Source organism: Anolis carolinensis, chromosome 4, assembly GCF_035594765.1.
Source record: "Anolis carolinensis isolate JA03-04 chromosome 4, rAnoCar3.1.pri, whole genome shotgun sequence".
NCBI classification, from domain to species: domain Eukaryota; kingdom Metazoa; phylum Chordata; class Lepidosauria; order Squamata; family Dactyloidae; genus Anolis; species Anolis carolinensis.
This window is the reverse complement of record NC_085844.1, coordinates 95923210-95946380: the sequence shown is the minus strand read 5'-3', so window position 1 is coordinate 95946380 and position 23171 is coordinate 95923210. Positions and strand designations below refer to the sequence as shown.

Below are 23171 nucleotides of genomic sequence, written 5' to 3'. Positions count from 1 at the left end.
TTCAGTTACAAAAACTTGCATTTTTATTTGGTTTTCCCACTTTTTTGTAGGCCTGTTACCCCTAACTCTGGTGAATGTGGAGACCTGACAGTCTTTTGTCATTTTCAAAGCAAATACCAAAAACAACTTTAAAATTATTCCTACTTTGTATCTTTGCCAATTTTGCTATTCCCCTGTCCCCAAGGTGAAGAATCCCCCTCAATCTCTATGCAAATTGTATATTTCTGTATTTCAACTGATGTAATTACCTTGCATTTACTTTATTGTACTGGCCTATTTCCATCTACCTGGTAGTGGGAATATTGCCCTACATTTTTCTGGAGCCTACATTTCTTCTCTTTTTTGCCTAGCACCTTGAATGCTACATTCGAAATTTTGTTGCTGCTAGGCTCTCTTGCAAACACTGTATTCCAGAACACCAGTATTTGTTATATGGTTGTCAGGTAACTAAATGTTCCAATGTTTCTTAGATTTGGGTTGCATCAAAGTAAATACAAGGAAACTGGAGACACATCCTAACTATGATGCATTGTAACCAAGACTCCCATACCATGGACAACTTATATTTCCATGGACAGAATCTGAGCTAGCTCATGACTATCTTCTGCACATACATTCAGTGTCTCCTCCTTTTCACCCTGTTGAGTGCAATCTACGTTTGTAATTTGAACACACTGAAGTAAGTTGGGACATAGAGGAAATGTAAGAGGAGGAAATGGGACATTTCAAAAGCAACTGAAAAAAGTGGGACGACAGAACCGATTGGGATTTTCCTTGCTAAATTGGGGCAGGCTGAGGCTATGTGATCCAGGATTGCAGGTAGGTTTCTTTTTCCAGTCCCACCTGGAAATGTCAGGAACTGAGGAGCTTTTGCATGCCAGCAGACTACAACAGAACTCCATTTCCACTTAGCCATCTTCTTTCTTTTGTAAGCACTTTACTGCTAAGATCAACTGGGAATGTCTTATTGACTATAACAACTACATTTCTGGTTCAAATAGCAACAGCATGGAAACCTCTTAGAAGTCCCTCCACCATTGTGGAGATTCCATCTCCTACGAATCACTTAAGTCTCAGTTTTTGTACTTTTCAGATGAGTTTTAAAACTTTCAAGAGATAACCTTCATCACCAAGGATTAGGGAAATAAAGAGTATTTTAACATAAATGGGAAGTTGCTATTCTTACCACAAGTGCAGCTCTATTTTCTGGTGTATTTTAATTGAAAGATTGACACAAGGAGTGCTTCCGTAACTGGTTAAAGCCTGTCTTGTGCCAGACATCTCTATGCCAACTTAAAGGCCTAGATTCTGAGATATTAATGATTCATTAATAGAGGGTACTGGGGTTAATGTTAAGGTCAATATGTTCTACTGCCAAATCTATTCATCCTTATTCAACATTTTTTTCATTTAGGACTTAGCTCTAAATGCTGTAGTGGTAAATATGTGCTCAAAAGAGACTTCTTCACAAAAATAATGCAAAAGTAACACCACAAAATGTAATACAAAATATGGTTTTATTGCCATGATTGGATTGCATAAGCATACAATATAAAGATGCAAATGATTAAACTCTTGACAGATTCTAGTTTTTAATGATCTAACAAAATGTCTGACCTCTTTTTGGAAAGTTCATTTCACTCCTTCAAGCAGGTGAACAGCATAAACCCAAATCCCATTATTACAGGAAAACAATATTGAAGGTTATTATATACAAACTATTTTGGGATTTTGCTTTGTCAATCCATTCATTATTATTTATTGATTTAGAGATTTTTAACCCCACTCATCAGCTACAAAGTCATTCAAAGCGGCTTAAATTTTTTTACATTTTCCCTCAGGCTTACAATGTAAATTATTATGTAAATATTACATAACATATGATTTGTATGTATCTTGCCGGCTGCCTCCTTCCCACTTAATAGTGTTTCACTCCACTGAAAATATAATGCTATACAATCAACTTGAAATGTAAAACCTACTCATTTCAATGGGAGGTACCCCCAGGTAATAGATAAGGTGTGCAGATCACTTTTCAATTTTCAGCCTCAGGAGTTATAGGAAATAAATGGCATTAAACTTTGCTAAAAGTACCTCTTCCTTTTCTAAAGCCATAATCTTAATATAGAAAGAATCTTTGTAATTGTCCTGTGTATCAAGATCGAACTCCCAGACCTGATTACTGGGCAAGTGCAAGCCATGCCTATGACTTTGGACACCAGGGTTCAAATCCCTACTTGGTCATGGAAACCTACTGGGTGACATTGAGAAAGACAGTCTCTCTGCCTTAGAGGAAACGAAACGCAAACCTGTCTGAACCTCTTAGCTCTATGAAGAGCTAAAAACCACTGGGATAGGTTTTTCTTAAGATCAGCAAAAGTTGCAAGCAATTTAGAAGACGTACAACCGTAATAAAGGGGGGGGGGGGAGGTTAACATTACATGGAGACCTTCATTTCTGTTCTTACAGAAGCAGGCACAACCAAAGTAGAAATATCACTTCCCCTCCCTCTTTATGCCTCCTTTTCTACTCTCACATACAACCATGGACCCCCATCTATTCATTAACTCTTCCACCTGCTTTCCTGCACATCATGATTTTTTTTTTCTTTTATGACTTCTACCAGTACAATGGCTAGTTGGACATTCACTTGGTCTCTGGTTCTGCGTTCTTGATCCAAAATGCTTGCATTTAAAGCACTTGGCACACAAGTGAGAGAAAGTATATCTCAAGGGTCTCAGGCAGCCCTATCAGACTACAAATTCAGAACACCTCACTGCTGTGTGCAGGTAGGACAATTTCACCATGTTATTTGGGGAGGGCCTGAACTTTTTAAAGCCTAGGGCAGGTCTTCATTTAAACAGTATGTGAACAGGAAGCTGATTTATGGTTTACTTCCGGGTAAATATAGGACTCTCCTGAGGCTAAATAATTCAAGAGAAGATTTGGGGACACAGGGTGTTTGTGTGTGACCAGTCTAAGGTTTTGTAGGGTGACATCGGCACAATCTCAGCAGTTATCCGCTATATAGCCTAGTGGGCAATCATCCTAACATATTGTTAATTTCAGATGCACTATTTTTGCAATTCTACTAAAAATAAAACAGAAAGATTACAGCCCAGATCTAACAGAGATGGTTTAAAAGGAACAGGTGTGAACATTTGGATCTTGAACCAAAATTCGGAGGCAAAAAGTGTTTAACTCTCGCTGAACCATATCATTTAATGTTGATTCAGAGCACATTACTTGATCATTGAGATGAATAAGCAACAGTTTCTAATATGGTTTTGATTATGGTAATGGCACCTTAAAAGGTTTTTTGAAAACAGAGTAACTGATAAGGTCTGACTACATACAAAATACAGTTCTTGGAATAAGTAACACTTCAAAACTGAATGATTTTTTCATTTCTATTTTGTTAATAATGGGGTTTATACAGAAAATGTCTTTTCCAGGCAAGTTTTATCATAATGTTCCTCTGTGAGAAGCAGTGCAACTTCTTTATTCCATGAACTAGCAGGGTTACAACTTCCTCTGCTTATGCCGAGGGTGAGTCTTACAGTATACATACATGCGCCCACGCCTGCGGACAAAGAAGCAGTCCTTGCAGCGCCTTTTGAGGACACCCTTGGTTTTCATGCCAGCAACAGGTTGAAAGTTGAGAGCAGGGCAACCTGTGAAAACAGGAGTCAGATCCATGCTCTGTGGCTTGATGGCACAGAGCAATGGGCTAACAAGCTTTGAGCGTCCCAGTAGCCAAGAAGAGAAGAAGCAGGAGGATGGATGGCCATTCAGGAGCCGGACTGACTTGACTGCAGAGGTCATTGCATTCCGCAAGAGCAGAGCTGCCATTGTGTTGAATCTTAGAAAAGGAGAAAAGATAATATTGATATTGGGGCTGTGCAATCAATGAAAAAAATGTTTCAATATTACTAAATTGGGGAGGGGGTGAATTGTTTTTGAGGGTGTTTCTGAAATTATGGACCTACATTTTTTTGTAATTATAACCAAGTAATGAATTTTTCATTACTTTTTTCGTTAAGTAATTGAGCAAGTGGGGAAACTTCAGGGGCTCATTTCTCCGTCATTTTAAAAACTGTCATGATGAAACTTGCTATAATTGTATCACGCATTTTCTACTGTTAGCCCACCAAGTATTCAAACGTTACACTCATCCACTAATTTTTGGGGACTTTTTGATTTTTTTTACAAACAATACCTAAAAAAAAAACTACAAGAGTTACTTACTTCAATTTTAATACAATGCACAAGATAACCAGGGCATCAGTCCCCAGAAGTTTCAGAAAGATTCACACATCTACTGATTTTTTGGGATTTTTAGAAATTTAGACAAAAAACATTTATGTCTATATGACATACAAGAATATCAATTTAGCACAGATTTATACTTTTACTTACTTACTTTAGCCCTCTTTGCAGATACAATAATTTTATTTATTATTATTAGACTGATTCTAAACAGCTGCCTGCTAAAGCCCTCATTGGGTCTTTCTGATGTTGATCACGGCATTATGGGAAATGTTAGGGTGGGGCCTTTTGAATTCTCTGCCACAGGGGTCCTCGCCTCCCCAAACTACATTTCCCAGAATGCTGTGTTCTCAGTCTCCCGCCCAGCGCAGGTAGCTGCCCTTACTTATGGTGACCGGCAAGCAGCCTTGGTCTAGCAATTTGCCTCTTTGGTTTTACCAAAGTTGCTTAATGCTTATACTGAAAATTAAACTCACTTTGGGAGACTTCTGAATGTTACAGAATCTTAACAAAAATGGTTGGTGAGTGCTTTCTTAAAATTTTCTCCCCCCTTTCCTGCATGTTTCTTAACAGTGATTCGTTTCAACAAATCTAACGAATTACTAACGACTTACGAGGACTAACAATAGTTTTGCACAGCCCTAATTGATATCCAATTCAACACCAAAAACAGTGTAGTCCGAACAATCACAATTCAAACTCTTTGCATTTCCACCTGAAAATAAATCCTACTAAGTCTTACTTTTGAAGAAGTAAGTGTAGCATCAGAGAGTAAAGTTGAAGTGAGACACCTGGGGATACTATAAATCCTAATGAACCCAGCACATGCACACTATGCAGAAGTCAATTCAGCATTTCCCACATTATTATTATTATTAAACTTTATTTGTACCCCGCTAGCATCTCCCGAAGGACTTGATGCGGCTTACAAAGGCCAAGGCCTCAACACACAATATAACAATACAAAACAAAAGGCAAATTAAAAACAATTAAAACAGTATAAACAACAAGCAATAAACAATACGCTAAAACACAATAAAACTGGGCCGGGCCAGAGTAATGGGTACAAGATTAAAAGTGCTGATGTGACAGGTGATATATAAGGCTTCTAGGGCAAGTGCAGAGTGCAATATACGATCTTAGTTCTAATAAAGTGCTCGGGATAACACTTATAATAATACTGTAAATAAGTATGATAAAACTGAATATATACATCATATTTCCCTATTCCCCCCCCCCCCCTTACAATTTACCCTGATTAGCCCCACATATGTGTCTGGCCACAGTAGTCCATGCTCTTGTTACATCTTGAATAGGTTACTGCAACGCACTCTACATGGGGTTGCCTTTGAAGACTGTTTGAAAGCTTCAAGTAGTCCAACGGGCGGTAATCAGACTGCTCACTGGAATGATGTTCAGGAAGCATACAACCCCTGTTATGTCAGCTGCACTGGCTGCCAGTCTGCTACCAAGCACAATTCAAAGTGTTGGCTTTAGCCTATAAAGCTCTAAACAGTTCTGGCCCACCTTACCTGTCTGAATGTATCTCCCCCTATGAATCAGCTTGGGCATTGGGATCTGCCGGGGAGGCCCTGCTCTCTCTGTCCTGCCTCCTTCGCAGGGGCGACTGGTGGAAACGAGGGACAGGGCCTTCTCAGGGCCTCTCGGCTATGGAACTCCCTCCCCAGAAACATTAGATCGGCTTCCTCCCTCCTGGTTTTCAGAAAGAAAGTCAAAACCTGGCTGTGGAACCAGGTGTTTGGGGAATAGCACAACCACAGTGAAATATATATCCACGGAGCTGATATAAACGAAGCAGGTTGGACTATGACTGCGAGATCAGGTGCAATGCTTTTAAAACTTTTTAATTGTATTTATAGGTTTTAATTTTATTTTAAGTTTAATCTGTTGTGTATTTGTATGTTTTTATGTTTAATGTGGCATGGAGTAATTGCCAAAACTGGAAGCCGCTCTGTGTCTCCTTCGGGGTGAGATAGAGCAGGGTAGAAATACAGTAAATAAATAAATATGTGGATCTCAGATGTATTGCTTTGCTTTCAGTGGTTCTCAACCTGTGGGTCCCCAGATGTTTTGGACTTCAACTTCAGGAAATCCTAACAGCTGGTAAACTAGCTGGGATTTCTGGGATTTGTAAGCCAAAACACATGGGGACTCACAGGTTGAGAACCACTACAGAGCTGGGGTATAAATAAATAAAATAACAACAACAGTCATTACAGTATCTACCTTGTTTATCTTATGGACTACGTTTTATTTTATGATTGTATGCTACTTCGAGTCCCTTTTTGGGAGATGGGGTGGGGTAAAAATCAAGTTGTCTATTATTATTATTATTATTAACAGTAATGAAGTAATGAGTCAGTAGCCCATGGACCATTACTTGAAAAGTAAGGCAATCTAGTGGCCCTTCCACACAGCCATATAACTTAGGCCCCTGCCACACAGCTGAATAAAACCCCACATTATCTTTTTTGAACTGGGATATATGGAGGTGGAATCTGATATTCCAGTTCAGAGCAGATATTGTGGGTTATCCTGCCTTGATATTCTGGGTTATATGGCTGTGTGGAAAGGAACCTAAAATATCAAGGCAGATAATCCACAATAGCTGTTTTGAACTGGATTATCTGAGTTCCCACTGACATATATTCCAGTTCAATGTGGATTTTATACAGCTGTGTGGAAGGGGCCTCGCTTCCCCCACATTCTGGGGTGTTTGATCACAACCTCCCACCGGAATGATGGTATTTGTAGTCCTACACATCAGCATAAGAGGCTCAGATGGGGCCGTGAGGCACTTTACATTAACCAACGAGGAGGTAGTCGGAAGCGCATGCGCAGTATTTAAGAGGCGCATGAATAGGAGCGCATGCGCGAAGTAGGCCGCTGAACTTTCTCACAGAAACGGCTTCACGTTTTGTACGTAAATTCCCCTTCAAACCAGACAGCCTGCTCTCGAAGCATCAACTGTATAGTCCTGAAGCAGGTAAAATAAAAGCAACTCCACTGACCTTCCACAAATCCCGCAAGAGGAGACGCTTGGGTGGCGGCAAACCACAGAACGTCGTCTTCCCTGAACACGCTGACGTCGCCACTCCGAGTGACGTCAGAGGCAACTGTTTTGGGCGGGGCTTTGCTTTGGCGAACAGCAGCAGTTTGCGCGGGCGCACTGGCCTGTGTTGTGCTACTGAGGGAAGTCGACCAAAAAAAAAATATGGCGGCGGCCGCTCTGTCCTTGCGAGGGGTGCTTCGGGCGGGTTTCTCGGCGACGAGGAGGACCAGCCTTGCGTCGAGGAGGAGCTACGCATCGTCCGTTTCCCCGACCGGCGAGAAAGTTACGCACACGGGACAGGTGAATACACATGGTTTGGGGTGTCCTTGGAGGCCCTCCCTGCTTTCTCCCCTTGCCTTTTCCTCTCCTCCATCTCTCCCACCAGACCTTAAGCAGCTTAAGACTCTTAAGCGGTTGAGGGGGAAAAGGAAAGGGCCTGGGGCTGTTAGGAATGGTGGGAGTTGAAGTCCAAAACCCCTGGAGGGCCGAAGTTTGTCCGTGTCTGCTCCAGACTCTCTGTTTCTTTCCTGCAAATGCTCTCTTGGGTTGCAGTATGCCTGCTGCCCATTCATCTGTTATTAAGGCACTCAAGTATACAATCTCTCAGTTTGCAAACTTGCCAGTCTATCTAGTTAAACAAAAAATACAAAAGATGTTTTCACTGAAAGCACAGAATTGGGTACTTTCCTGTGATAAGCATGTCGAAATACCAGATTTGATGCCAGGTGAGTCTTTGGGCCCTTCCACACAATCATATAACCCAGAACATCAAGGCAGACAATCCACATTTACTTTTGAACTGGATTATATGGCAGTGTAGATTAAGGGCCCTTCCACACAGCCATGTAACCCAGAATATCAAGGCAGACAATCCACAATAGCTGCTTTGGACTGGATTATATGGCAGTATAGATTAAGGCCCTTCCACACAGCTATATAATCCAGAATATTAAGGCAGACAATCCACAATATCTGCTTTGAACTGGGTTATCTGAGCCCACACTGCCAGATAATCCAGTTCAGTGTGGGTTTTATACACATTTTATTCTTTGGAAGGCCATTCTTCTTATGGGAAGTCATACCTGACATTGGATCTACACTGCCATATAATCCAGTTTCTGAATCCAGATTGCCTACTTCAAACCGGATTATATGAGTCTACGCTGCCATATAATCCAGTTCAAAGCAGATCACTATAATTATAAATAATAAATGTTTATTTATATCCTGCTTTTTTTCCTAACGGAATCCAAAGCAGCTCACAATACAATAGAAATCAAAGCACATTTAACATAAAATACAAGACAAAAATCCCACAAAGCATAATAACATCCAGAAATAAGATATAAATAAATATTAAGCATTTAAAACATTTAAAACCAATTGCAATTATTGTGGAGACTCATCAATGAAATAGTATATTTTGTTAAGCTCAGTGCAAATTGACCTTGCTGTCATTAGCAATTGAATTTATTCGTCAATAGCTTGTTTGAACAGGTAGGGGCTTCAACTGGTTCTTGAAAGATAACAGGGAAGGGGCAGTTTGAATCTCAATTGGGAGGGAGTTCTAAAAGGCCAGGGCATCTACGGAGAAGGCCCTCACTCTTGTTGCCACCAACCGTCTGGAGGCGGCAACAAGAGAAGGGTATCTCTGAAAGATCTTGATGATCGGGCAAGTTGATAAGAGGCAATGCAGTCAGATAGATAAGTTGGGCCTGAACCGTCACTATGTAACAATATGTGAAAAAACGTTACGTTCCTGATTTGAAAGTGTGATGTCTTGTTTAATTGTGTGGCGCTGTACTTACTTTGAAAGTAGCTATTTAGAAGATCTTGGAGTCTTTGTGGACAACAAGTTGAACATGAGGAAACAGTGTGATATAGCAGCTTAAAAAGCCAATGGGATCCAGAGGGCTATCGTGTCTAGATCAGACATAGGCAAACTTCGGCCCTACAGGTATTTTAGACTTCAACTCACAGAAATCCCAGCCAGTTTACAGGCTGTTAGGAATTGTGGGATTTGAAGTCCAAAACACCTGGAGGGCTGAAGTTTGCCCATGCCTGGTCTAGATCGAGGGAAGTCATGGTGCCCCTCTATTGTGCTTTGGTTAGACTTCACCTGGAATATTGCGCCCAATTCTGGACACCACAGTTCAAAAGGGATAATGATAAGCTGGAAGGTGTCCAGAGGAGAGCGGCTAAAATGATCAGAGGTCTCGAGGCCATGGATTCCTATGAGGAACGTCTTAAAGAACTGGGCATGTTTAGCCTGCAGAAGGAAAGGTTGAGAGGAGACATGATAGCCATGCATAAATATGTGAAAAGATGCCAAGGAAGAGGGAGCAGGCTTGTTTTCTGCTGCCCTGGGATCTGGTTCAAATTACAGGAAAGAAGATTCCAACTGAAGATTAGGAAGAACTTCTTGACCCCATGAGCTGTTCAACAGTGGAACTCTCTGCCTCAAAGTGTGGTGGAAGCTCCTTCCTTGGAAACTTTTAAACAGAGGCTGGATGGTCATCTGTCAGGGATACTTTGATTATGCATTTCCTACATGGCAGAGGGTTGGACTACATGGCCCATATAGTCTCTTCCAACTCTGATTCCATGATTCTGTTATACTCCAGAAATTTGTTTTTTGTGGCTTTCACAAACTATGTTGAATTGATTGTGACTCTGTAGATAATGTTCATTGAAACATGGTTGGAACATGGTAAGAACAATACAAAATAAATGGCAGAAAGAAGGCCCACTCACAAATCAAACAATACAGAATATAATGAAGGGGGTGAAGAAAATTAAAATGGAGAAGTATAAGGAACTGGAAAGAATTTTTAGACTAAATGGTAATATAACAACAACACTTTATAACCCATCCTGTCTCCCCAGGGAGACTCAGGTACAGGACCCCGCCCCAATTATCATATTTAACAAAGGGATTAAGTCCAAAGTGTTAGCATTGTGTAATAGAGAGATGGTATTTCCACATGTGGTAGGAATGCCCAAAGGTAATTTCCTTCTGGGAAAAAGATAAAGAAAATGATGGAGAAAATATTCAAAGTTCCATTACAGGTAGATAATGGGAGTAATGGGTGATACCAGAATTAAAACAAAAGAACAAGATTTGTTCAAAAGTATGATTCGGGCAGGACAAGCAGTAATTGCATGGGGGTGGAAAGACAAAAAAGTGGTTGATTTAAAAAAAATGGAATAGCTATCTATATGATCAGATCCAATTTCAAATTATAGCAAATATAAAATAAATGAATAAAGAACAAATGGATGACGTATATAGAATGGGTAAAAATAGGAGGAAGCCAACACAAGCATCTTACATAAATTAAGAAAACTATAGGCACGGTTAAAGAAAATAGTATAGAATAAATATGTGTTCGGAGGGATGGAGGAGGGGTGGACAACACAAATAGCTTCAGTATTTAAAAAATAGTTAAATGTTAATTTTTAAAAAGGATATATATAAGAAGACAGGTTAACAGCCTGTTGAATGAAAGTGAAATGTATCATATAACATGTGTACAATTGTTAGGGCTGTTATGTATAATACATTGATAATTTGTAGAACTATATGAAATAAGATACATATATTAAAACAGATAATATTCATTGGAAAACAAGAGCAAAATGTGTGCAGAATGTCCTTAAAAACAAAGTTTTTTTCAGTTTAATAAACTTTCCCATGTTTTTCTGATAGAACAAATTAGGAAATGGCATTTATATAACCCAGGAATGAAAATTTTGTTAACATCGTGCAATCAAGATTCAGAAACTAGATGATAAGCCAGTGTAGATAGGGCCTGAGAAGATCCCTACTCACATTATTGTGTAACTGATTTCATAAAAAGGGAACCTTTGAGGAAATGGATTGCCCATTCAGCTAGCCAGCTTTGTTGAACTTAGTGAAATGCTTAGGAGATGGGGTTAAGTACAGCAGAACATCTGAACAACCATTGAATAAGCTGGCTAGGGCTTCTGGGAGTTGGAGGCCCCAACTGCTGGAGGGTCCAGTTTGAGGATGCCTGTTTTAGGCAATTCTAGAAATATGAGGTATTCAGAGACATAGCTGTGTTTGTGCAATCCAGCATAAAAAATTCCAAAGGTATCCTGTAGCACCTTTCAGAGTAAAGAAACTATTTCTAGCATAAACTTTCATAGACTTCTGTCCGTTTCATCAGTTACATTTTGAAATATGACTTACGGGAAGTCTTGTAAAGAAAAAAAATCCCCCCTCCCACACAAAACCCCCCCAACTTGTCCTAACTAATATGGAAATACTAAAAAGATGGTGAAGGGAAAAATCCTGATAATTTTCATCTTGCTTTTGTCGTGAAATTGTATGAATTTCTTAGAAAATTATTTTTAATGTTTCAGCATAGCAGCCTCATTGCTTTAAGATGCAAATGATAGAAGCTCTTTATTTACTATTGTTCTACTTCTTCCACATTTTATCCCCCCCCTCTATTTCTTTGGCAATTTGCTAACAAGCAAATATATGTTTAGGGAATTCAAGTTGATACCAAAGTTGTTGAAACAAGTGTGGGATTTTTGTTGACCAGTGTTATCATTTATATTAGTACCAAAGTTATTTTGTGATAATCATGAGATCTCTGGATATAGTAATACAAATAGTTGTATATAAATAAATGCATATTTGTTATTATCATTTGTGTTAAAATTAAATTACACTTTTTTCTTACTCTGCCAATATATCAAACAATAATGTTTTGTCTCCTGCTTTGCACATTTTCTGAAATAATATTAAGAAACAGGTCCATACAGGTTTAAGTCTCATAAGTAAAATAGGCGTTGAATGTTTTAATATTTTTAGGAAACACTTCAAGTCACAGTATTCAATAACAAAACTTGATATGAATCCAGTTTTTCCATAAATTAGGGGTCTGAAGTCATCTTGGCCTATTGTTTATGATGGCTTCTGCTGTAAATAGGAGTGTCCAGGTGACCATGGCTTTCCATCCAGTCTTTGTTTAATGTGACAGCTTTAACTTGGTTTTTCCTTAGCACAAGTACAGATCATGGCTTATTACTGGCTGGAGGAGAGATGAGAGTTCTAGGCTTACAAATTACTCTACATGAAAAGTGTGCAGTTTGTGGACCATATGTTATCACACATAAAGTGTTACTAGTTGTCTTTCAGCTACTGCTGCTGCATTTCTCGCTCAGTTTTGATTCAATTTGCTACTCTGGCTGATAATTGTTGATACCAGGTTTGTTTAGTTGCATCTACTGGCAGGAGGAGCTAAGTGGGCACGGCCAAGCAATATGTGTCAGTGTACTGACCTTTTCATGATAAGTCACAGCTGTTTCCAATTCTGGATAATTGTGATGTCTAGAAATTCAAATATTTCTAATAAAAAGAAAGGAAAACAGATACATAGAATCTTGACATTTGGTATTTCAAATTGCCTCTAACACAATCTGTTTCTTCATAAAGCAATGCATATTTGTATCATTGCTGTTTATTTGGAAATACACTAATTTTGACACAAAAGCAATGTGCCATATGTTTAAATGTCTATCAGGAAGCAAAAGAACATCAGCCTTTCTGTAATAACTTGTAATATAAATCTTTACTCTCATTAAGAGCCTAATCGCTAGTTACAAATCTGTCTTCAATACTGAGTCTTTCAGGCAAAATAGTAAAATCAATTTATAGTAATTAGATAGGACATACTTTATAACATATTCAGACACACAAGTAATCAGTCTATAAAATCATTTAATAAACAGGCAGCTACAAAAGGTGTGGTGAACTTTGGTAAACGAAGTTGAAGAATTTCCCTGAGTTATACATTTGTCTTAACCTACAAGGTTAATGATACCAGTAGTATGGACTCTGGTAATTTTTTCCCTCTTCACTCAGGTGAAATTGATTTTCTCCCAAATGTAGCACTATGTCTTCAGTAGAATATGTTAATGTATCCTTCCTATCACAAACTGAATATACTGGTATTTCATTGTCTCTGAACTATTTCTCCCTTGCTCCATGGCCTTGAGATATATAGAAATGTAGTTTCTAACTCTGCTTATATTTTCTTACCCATTTACTTGCCCCCTGTAACAACCTGAAAACAAAACTGAAGGCTGTGTTCTTATGTGATCAATATATTTCTGATTTTATTTCAGGTTTATGAAGAATATGATTACAGGCAGGTTCGGTTTGTTGGACGACAGAAAGAGGTAGAATCATTGTTAGGAACCATTTGTCTTCTTGACTTCTTCCTGATATTGACAAAATGTACATTCAGTATAATGTTTTAAAAAGTATTGTATTTTAACAAACAGAAATAAAAAAATGTGTTGAAGAACTTGGACTGAAACCAGTTTTATTCCCCCTAATCACAATTCAAATTACATTTTCATTATATGACATGGACCACATATTTCAGCTGAAGTATTTTGCAAATAATCAGTAGAATAACTTCATTTTGAAACTTTTCCCTCTGTCATAGAAAATCATCTTAATACTTCTGAAATATTTGAAATGTGTAGCCAAAATTGAGCAGATGAATGTGTTGAAGTAAAATTAATTGGTATTCTATTTAAATCAATTGGCCTTGTTCACACTAGACATAGTAGTATACTAGAGCTCACTAGTATGCTTAAACTTTACATCTGTTGTGAACCATCTTAAAAGGCAATGCCAGCTGCATGATATTCTGCATGGGTATAATTTTCTTGTACAATAGATGTCATATTTAAATTGGGTTGATCAGAATCTACAGTGTGGTGCCTGGTGCTCTACTGATACAAGGGGAGTTCCCGCTGCAGTTCCCAGAGCCACTTGACAATTTTGACTCATTATTATAACAACATACTCAATAAACACTGTGGAGAAATAGTAGTACTGTGCTTGCAATAATTGTATTTAATCATAACTAGACACCTTCATCTTAAGCAGGCATTGGATCAATTGTAATTCAGCAATATTACGCCCATTTTCCTTCTGAAGTGTTGGGTTTGCCCTCATAGCTTTGTCCATTGGGTCAATAGTGTGTTACACTGGTGTCAGTAAAACTAGAAGTGGGGGGCACTTCCCAAGCAGCTTTTGTACAGTCTTGAGTGCACAAAGGAGCTGCAATGGGAGGATAAATCCCTTCATATGCTTCTGTCTGAATAATTATGCTTTTGTTGTGCTGAAATTATGCCTTACTACAGCTCTCATATGCTAGGGCTATGGATACTACAATGGCCCCTGTAGTGGGGTAAAGGGACCCACAGCATTTAATCAGTCAAGAAAGGGAAGAAGAACTCAGAATTCCAGTAAGAATTTTAAGTCTTGCATGGATATAATCTTGGAGCCAGCCAATCAGTTAGTACTGATCTGTTTTAGTTAGATGATTTTGCAATATCTGTAGTAGCAAAAGCCATGATTTGTGCCTCTATGCATATGCATCTATGCTGTTGGGTGTCATTTCTATTTTATTATTATAGGTCAATGAGAATTTTGCAATTGATTTAATTGCTGAGCAGCCTGTGAGTGAAGTTGAAACCAGAATTGTATCCTGTGATGGTGGAGGAGGAGCTCTGGGACATCCTAAAGTGTATATAAATTTGGTAATGTAATTAATTATTGGTGCATGTTTCTGTTTTGTGTTGTCTATTATCCCGAGTATTTAATTTTGTAAAGTTGTGGAGACTTAATTTTGGGTCAGGTTTTAATGATGGACTAAATGAGTGGGTTTTTTAAATATGTTTTTTATTGTAGATACTAGCGAAACAACAACAAAATCCATCAACATACACATCCAATCACATATTCTCGGTAACATTACACTTGTTAGTTCCACTTTTATCTCCCATTTATGTCCAGTAGTTTTTTGCCCCTCCCCCCTCCCCCTACCTCTGGGAACAGTACTTTCTTCCATTCAGATATTATTTTAATTGATCAATCGTAAGTAGAGAATGATTCAATTCTTTATATTTTCTTTGTCCTTTGACTTTATCTATCAATCTTCCCCATTTCAGCTCCCAATTCTTTTTGATTCGGCCTGATATATATTTAGTTCTCCTTTCAAGGATATAATCCTGAAGCATAAAATCAGCTAGGTATTCATACCATTTTTTAACTTCCCACTTTGTTTGCTCTTTCCAACCTAAGGCAACTGTTGCTTGAGCGGCAACTAACATGTATTTTATAATTTCCCCCCCAGTCCTTAGTAATTTTGTTTTTATCTAATTTCTGGATGAAGAATTCTTTATTTTTCAAAATCAATTTATGTCCTGTTAAATCTTCAATTTCCTTCTTTACCTTGTTATGAAATTTTTGTACTTCATCACATTCCCACCACATATGAATATAAGATCCAGTTTTCCCACATCTGTGCCAACACAATTTTGTGGTTGATTTAGTTATATGAGCTAATTGGATTGGGGTTCTATACCATTTAGTGACTAAATGAGTGGTTGAGAGAGACACTTGTATAGGCATTTTAAAGATAAAAGTGTGTGGTATCTTTCTGTGTTGTATCCATGGTTGATACTTAATGTAGTTTCGGCCATTAATGTCAGTCTTTATTCTCTTTGTTTTGCTTTAATTATTGCTTGTTAGAGTATCTCACCTGTAAATTCAAATGTTTTATGGGGTGTATTATTGAATAGATCGCTTTCTTTTAATTGTATGTATCTTGTTAGCACATCAGATGGAAGCACTTTGCTGATCTGAAGTCTTGTCACTTTTTATGGTTTAATTGCCTCTTCAAATTGGAATGGGAAAGTGAAGACTAATTGATTTAAAAAGATAGAATTGATAGTCAGGGGTGACTGCTAGACAGATAACTGGCAATTGTTAGAGCTGTTGGATAGGATCAGTATATTCCACGAATAGCCTTAGTCCCTTTGGAATAGATAACCAGTGTCACTCTTCGTTCAAATCAAAACTGGTATAATTCAAAGAATTACTTTGTTTTGCATATTCAGATGAAGATGGACTGTCTTCCAGCCCTCACCTCCCTCTTTACTTAATGTTTTGAAATCCAGAAATACTTTAAATTGAAAGGAAATAATTAGAACTACCCCCACCCACATAATTTGATTGTCATTTTCCTGTTGAATCTGGACTGTTTGAATAGGAGGTGTATCTAGTAATAATTTTTAGTAAGTCTATAGCAACCACTCAGTGAGATCCATTTATCATTTTTGCAGCACATTTCTGTCCCCAGAAGCAGACATTGCCGTGTTCACAGTGTGCGTGCCTCAAAATGCACCTTCTATTAGGCCTAATGGAACCCCCTTACTCAGCAACAAACATGGAAAAATAAAGCTGTGTGCCACCTTTCTATTTTTCATATGCAAACAGAATTGTTGAATGTAGCCAAAGTATTTGTTTGTACAAGTTTGTACAAGTGTACTTATTTTTTCCCTTTCACCTCTTTCCTGTTTACAGGACAAAGACACAAAGACGGGAACATGTGGTTACTGTGGACTTCAGTTTAAGCAGAAGCACCATCACTGAAATGCTTTTCTTACTGTGTCCTTCAGAACTGTTAACTTTCTATCTTATAATATTAAATATGTATTTTAAAGGGCATTGTGAGTTGTATCTGTTTTTAATCCAATATTGTTCCTTTGGAAGTCCATAACTGCTAAAAGTTCTCTCTGGTGAAGGATGGATCAACTTATAATCATAACAAAATAAGTATGGTAACAAAACGGAGATGAAGATAATTTCATTTGCACACTTTTGATCAGAAGCTTTTTGCAACCTGTTTTTATTTGTAATTTAATACTATGAATCTTGAAACAGGTTTTTAAAATATTAACTTTACCCTTCTATTTCAACAAAGATTGGAGTCAAGGCTCACTGAAATCAGTCATCATCAAGCTACAGTGCATTAAGATGGCTTGTTAAAATTAAAATTAACTACAGTTTAAGGCTCAATCATATGAGGGTTGAATGAAAAGTAATGCCTCCACCTTAGTTACTAGGGTTTCGATGGGAATATTTTAATAAATCAAATGCAGAAATAATCCTTATAATGTGCTCTTTAACTACCACAATTCACTTTTCCACATAATCACCAGACAATTGGATATATTTCTGCCAACGATGAACAAGTTTTCTGAAGCCGTCATGGAAGAATTCGACACTCTGTTTCCGCAACCAGTGTCTCATAGTACCCATCGTGCACAGATCTTCCAATAGTCAAGCAAAGCAATAATGTGACCCACACGTTGTTGTGAAATGCCGATTATGCTTGAAATTTCTCTTTGAGTGATACGACGATCATTCTGAATCAATCTGTCAACCTTTTGTTTGTGAAACTCGGTGGTTGCTGTCACAGGACATCCAATTCTTTGTCACACAAGTCAGATGTTCTCACCTCAGCATCTTTAAACGTACTCGCCCAACGACGCACAGTACTCACATCAACACAATCACCATAAACAGCTTGCATTCTCTGATGAATCTCCTTTGGGGTGACATCTGCTGTCAAGAATTCAGTGACTGCATGTTGCTTTAGTCGCATTGACCGACCGTCTGCGCAGGGTTCCATATTTTGTGCTTTATTAACACAACCGTTCAATGCTAAGGCTTCTCGCCAAATAGAACTGTAGAGGAGAGTCTACTGAACAAGCCAGTACCTGCTGCATGCCAGTACTGCCATCTGTTGAGAAGTTACAAAGGTGGAGGCATTACTTTTCATTCAACCCTCATACTAAGCGATCTGTGGAAGGAGAGGAAAGGATGCATAGATCATTTAACTATAAATTGTGTAGTATCTGAATAGTACCATTAAATGAACTTATCTCACATTCTTGAGGTTGGGATCCCTGTGAAACATTTCTAGTAGTATCTGTTCTTTTGAGTATTTACAAATAGAGCTTCAAATTTCCTACTTAATTAAACCATTTTCGAAATCAATTTATGTGACCAACAACAGGGCATTGTGAATTGTGTGTGTTAATCCAATATTGTTCCTTTGGAATTCTGTAATTGCCAAAGAGTTAATTAGGACTATTATTATTTCTTATAAATTTCTTTCAAGCAGGCTTGTTTACCAGCCGTGGTCTTCTCGCTGAAGAGACACTAACAAGCTTTTGGTCTGCAGTGTTGCCAGGAAAAAAACTTGAAAAATTATTGGGGAGAAGATATTGAGAAATAATTTTTCAAGTCAGAAATTTTATTTATTGGTGTATTGCAGTTTTTAAGGAGGCCATATAAAGGATAACTTCAAAGTTATTGCAAATTGTGATCCTGTATGCACTGTGAGGCTTTACGTATTTGAGCTGTAGGGGATTTTAAATATTTTATATGATTATATTTATAGAGCACTTTATGGCAACCTTAATCAGTTTTCACTACTTTCTATAATTTAACTGAAATAGGAACCTTGCAACCAAGGTCCTAAAGGAACCGGAACCTACAATCTAGGAATGACACATGATACAAAACAGAAACAATGCACAAAATGGCATTGTCCCCTTGCTGCATTTGTCATGGAAACTTCCGACCAAATGTCAGAGAGCAGATTTGCTGTGTAGATACTTCACAAACTGACTTCCAAAGAAAATCTTGTAACTCCAGTTGTCTTACTGCTTTACATTACAGTTTGAATATTTCACCCCTGTCCCATGTATGTTGTAATTATGTGTACCAGACAACACTGCTTATATTCATAAATGTTTTGTGAGATGCAGAGGGGGTGGAAGTAAGGATGAAAAGAATATTCAAAATGGTGGGAAAACATGTTTATGAAACTTTATGGGGAGAATCCTAAACTGACAAAAATCTTTACATTTTGGGCCTTATTCTATGCAGAATTTGTTTACTACATGTTGTATGGAGAAGAAGGTATTTCTCTATAGCAGGGGTTCTCAGACTTTTTCAGCCATGGAGCCCTTTTTGAAGCAAAAGCTTTTCGTGGAGTCCCAAGAAATGTATATATATTATATTATATCTTAAATAGAATGTATATAAATCAGGGGTATGATTTTAACTTGACTTCTTGGTTGTTAATTGTTAGTAGTTGTCTATAGGTGATGAACTTTTCGCTGGGGATTTCTCTTCTGTGGTTTGCTTCATGTGGAGAGTACTACATAGGAGTTTTTATATACAGTCTGTTTTTATACTTCTCCCATGTTTTTATCAATGTTGCCCTTATAAAGTGGTTTTTAAAGCTTTTTTCTACCTTTATTTTTCCCTTCCATAAGTAGCTGTGCCACCCCCGTCGTAGGTCTTCCCCTTCTAAAGCTAGAATTTTCTTCTTCTCTAGGGAGGCCCAGTCTTTCACCTAGGTCAATGTGGCCGCCTCATAATATAATTGCAGATCCGGGAGGGCTAAACCTCCTCTTTTCTTAGCGTCTTTTAAATTTTGGATTTTTATTTTTGCTTTTTTATTTCTCCATATAAACTTTTTTATATCTTTCTCACTCTGTAAACATCATTTTTGATCTAATAATTGGGATGGTCTGAAACAAGTATAAAACTTCTGGTAAAATGTTCATTTTAACCACTTCTATTCTGCCGAGCAGAGAGAGGTTTAGGTTGTCCCATCGTTTCAGTTTCTCCTTTATCTCTGGCACTGTTTGCATTTGTGCCTTGAATATTTCACTTTTGAAAAACTCCCACCCATCCTTAACTCCCTTGTCTTTTAATATTGGCATCCATGGAATGCTGCTCAGTATTTCCTTCAGTTTTTGGAAGTCAGCTCTCTTAAAGTATAGAATGCGTGTTTAACTTGTCTTAGTTTCAGCCTCCCTTTGTATGGTGAACTGCAGGAGCACATGGTCACTTGCCCCTAAGGATCCGACCACTTAAACTGCATTGATCAGGTCCTCCACGTTTGTTAAGATGAGATCTAGAGTAGCCCATCCCCTTGTTACCTCTTTTACCTTAAATTGTCTGCAAGGCAATTGAGGAATTTGTTGGCATTTGTATTCTTGGCCGAGTTTGTTTTCCAGCAGATATCGAGATAGTTGATATCACCCATGACTACTATATCTCTTCTTTGTTTGGTCAACTGTTGACAGAAGACTTCATCAAGTTCTTCATCCTGGCTCGGAGGTCTGTAGTAGACACGCACAATGAAATCTTTTTAAGTCCGGGTTCCCTTGATTCTTATCCGGATGCTTTCAAGCTGGCTTCCCGGATTGCAATCTTGCATCTCTTCCCCTCCTCTTCCCTTTGTTCTATATCTGTGAAAGAGGTTATAGCCCTCAATGGCTACATTCCAGTGATGGGAGTCATCCCACCAGGTTTCAGTGATGCCTGTGACATTGTGTGGTGTTGTGGTAGCGGTATAATTGGCTCCTACATGAATCAACATGAGGGGTGGAGGGTGATGGAGCTCTAGGAGCCAGGTGAGACTCTGAGTGATATGGTGTATTTTTGCCCCCCAGGATGCAGCATATTTCTTGAGTCATCCCATCCGGTCTTTAAATGATGGCTTCTGTTCCTCTAAGGAGGGAGTCACCTACTACCAGGACCTATTTCCTTTGAGGATTGACCGGGACCTTATTGTGCAAGATAGTGTGTAGGTCCACTGAAAAGTGCTCCTGTTGAAGTGAATTGTGTAGGTGTAAAGTGTTGTCCTCCTCCTTGACATCCCCAGTGCATTCATCAATGACAATCCATTGAGATGCGGGCCGTATGAGTCAGCCCAGGGATGAATGGACTCTGTGGTGGCCACACGATGCATCAGGTCTCCTGTTTCAGGATACTCCATAGCAGTGGTTCTCAACCTGTGGGTCCCCAGGTGTTTTGGCCTACAACTCCCAGAAATCCCAGCCAGTTTACCAGCTGTTAGGATTTCTGGGAGTTGAAGGCCAAAACATCTGGGGACCCACAGGTTGAGAACCACTGCTCCAGAGCTTCCCTGAAGCTCCAGAATCCATCTTTATTTAGGGCCAGTGTAAATAGTTAGGCTGCTTCCTAAGCAGCCATGGTTGTTCACATTACCATCCTGCTTTCCTTGGACACAGGGAAAGGGAATGACACTTCCTTTGCCTCTGTCATTGTGAATGGTGTGGTGTCCACTGGGCATGAAAATGGTGCTGCTCACTGCTTGGTGCCTGTAATGATAATAACTGGAGCAATTAGGTGATTGGAAAAGGTGGTGGTGGTGGGGGGAGAAGAATTGTTCCCTCCTTCCCCCCACCCTTATCGAATAACCTTGTTTTTTGTTCTGTCTATTTTCATTGCAGGCACTATGCCGTCACACCCAGGCACCTTTTAAAGCTTTGAGTTGTGCTTCTTCCTTTGCCCAGGTGAACTGCGGGGCCTTACTTAGCTCTGGAAATCCCAGTAACCAAAGGCACTTCAAGTTGAACAATCAAACAAAATTTTATTTTCACAGAGTCCTTGGTAGACTTGGCACACGTAATTAAGGTTGCAAGTATAAACAGTCAACTTATAAAACCTTGCAGATGTTCCTTTCTTGCTTTTCCCCTTTAGTTACTGGGTTAACTTCACCAAAGGCGAAGAGATCCTGAGATCCTCTTTACCCTAGCCCTGAGCTGCTATCAAAAAGAGCAGGTCTATTACTATATAAGCTCAAAGCTAGTTTTTGAGGCGAAGTTGGTAGGGCTTTTTCCAGTGGCAAAGAAATCCGGAGATGTTCTCTGCCCCAGTGCCAAGCTACTATTTGTAGAAAGAACAGGTCTTTCCCTATCTATGCTTGGCACTGGTTTTAAAGGCAAGTCAGTACTTACGATGCCTTTGTCAGAGTTGGCCTGGCTTGGCCACACAAGCACATCTAAGTTACTTTTCTTTCTGTCTAGAAGGCAGAAGAGGCTTCTCAAAATGGAGCCTTCTTTCCCCAGGAAAAGGGGCGGTCTCCAGAACGAACTGATACATTTGCAGGCTGCAAGCAGCAAAGACTTTGCTGAGCTGGCTACAAACTCTGCTAATAGCCTAACTATCAGACTTCTGCAGAATCTGCAGCATCCCTGGAGCAAATGCAAACAGGTGCTATTTTCTACAGCTATGGAAAAATGCAAACCAAACCTCTGGGGGACGGAACAGGCACCTAGCAGTGATGAGTGCCATTTTTGTGGCCAGAAAGCACAACAAATCCTAGAAAGTAAGGGGCAAAGTAAAGGTGGTGGTTTTGTGGTGGTGAACCTTCTCCATTGCCACTGGGCCATGCAGACGCCATGCAGCTGCCAGGTCAGCATGAGGACATGCAGTGTGGCCATGGCAATGCTGATCCAGAGTACCCCACTCAAGATCAACACTGTTTGTGGCCTCACTTACAGCCCCTCATTTTATCAATGAGAAGAATCTGTCTTGTGCCTGCTCATTTTCCCCCACTGAAAGATGTGATGTCAGGTTGCTAGTGCATCTCCAGCCTGGGTATTAAAAAGTAGACTTCACTGATAATCTGGGAAGCCTGATAATCTGGGATAAAAACATAACAAAGCGGGGACAAATGGAATCAAACAAGACCAGGTCTTGTAGATATCAGCATATGTGAAACAAGCTGATATGTTTTATGGGTCCTTCAACAGCCTTAGTGCTTTCTGTTAGGCCTTATTATTTCAGGCACCAATGCCTACCAGGAACTAGGCTATTTGCACCCTACTGAGGCCCCTTCCACACAGCTGTATAAAATCCACATTGAACTGGATTGTATGGCTGGATTGTAATCCAGTCCAAATCAGATATTGTGGATTATCTGCCTTGATATTCAGTGTTATATGGCTGTGTGGAAGGGCCCTGAAAAGGATGTAGAAGAGAAGGGGTATATACGGGCGTAGTTGGAGGAGAAGGAGAAGAAGAAGAAGAAGAAGAAGAAGAGGAGGAGGAAGAGGAAGAAGAATGCTACATAGAGGGAATGCTGACAGGTGACATGGA

The 23171-nt window shown here is 39.1% G+C and overlaps 1 protein-coding gene and 1 non-coding gene across 2 annotated transcripts; one reads left to right on the top strand and one right to left on the bottom strand.

Moving 5' to 3' along the window:
- Positions 1–1498: 1498 nt before the first annotated feature.
- Positions 1499–7408, bottom strand: LOC100559722 (uncharacterized). The gene is made up of 2 exons (XR_001730202.2): positions 7302–7408; positions 1499–3862 (listed from the first exon to the last, which is right to left on the bottom strand). It is a non-coding gene; the product is annotated as an uncharacterized LOC100559722 (transcript).
- Positions 7409–7504: 96 nt separating this feature from the next.
- On the top strand, positions 7505–16904 carry ndufs6 (NADH:ubiquinone oxidoreductase subunit S6). The gene is made up of 4 exons (XM_003219832.4): positions 7505–7642; positions 13502–13555; positions 14810–14932; positions 16761–16904. Exons 1-4 carry the CDS (start codon positions 7505–7507, stop codon positions 16827–16829), a joined length of 384 nt encoding a protein of 127 aa, XP_003219880.1. The 3' UTR covers positions 16830–16904.
- The last annotated feature ends 6267 nt before the right edge of the window (positions 16905–23171 follow it).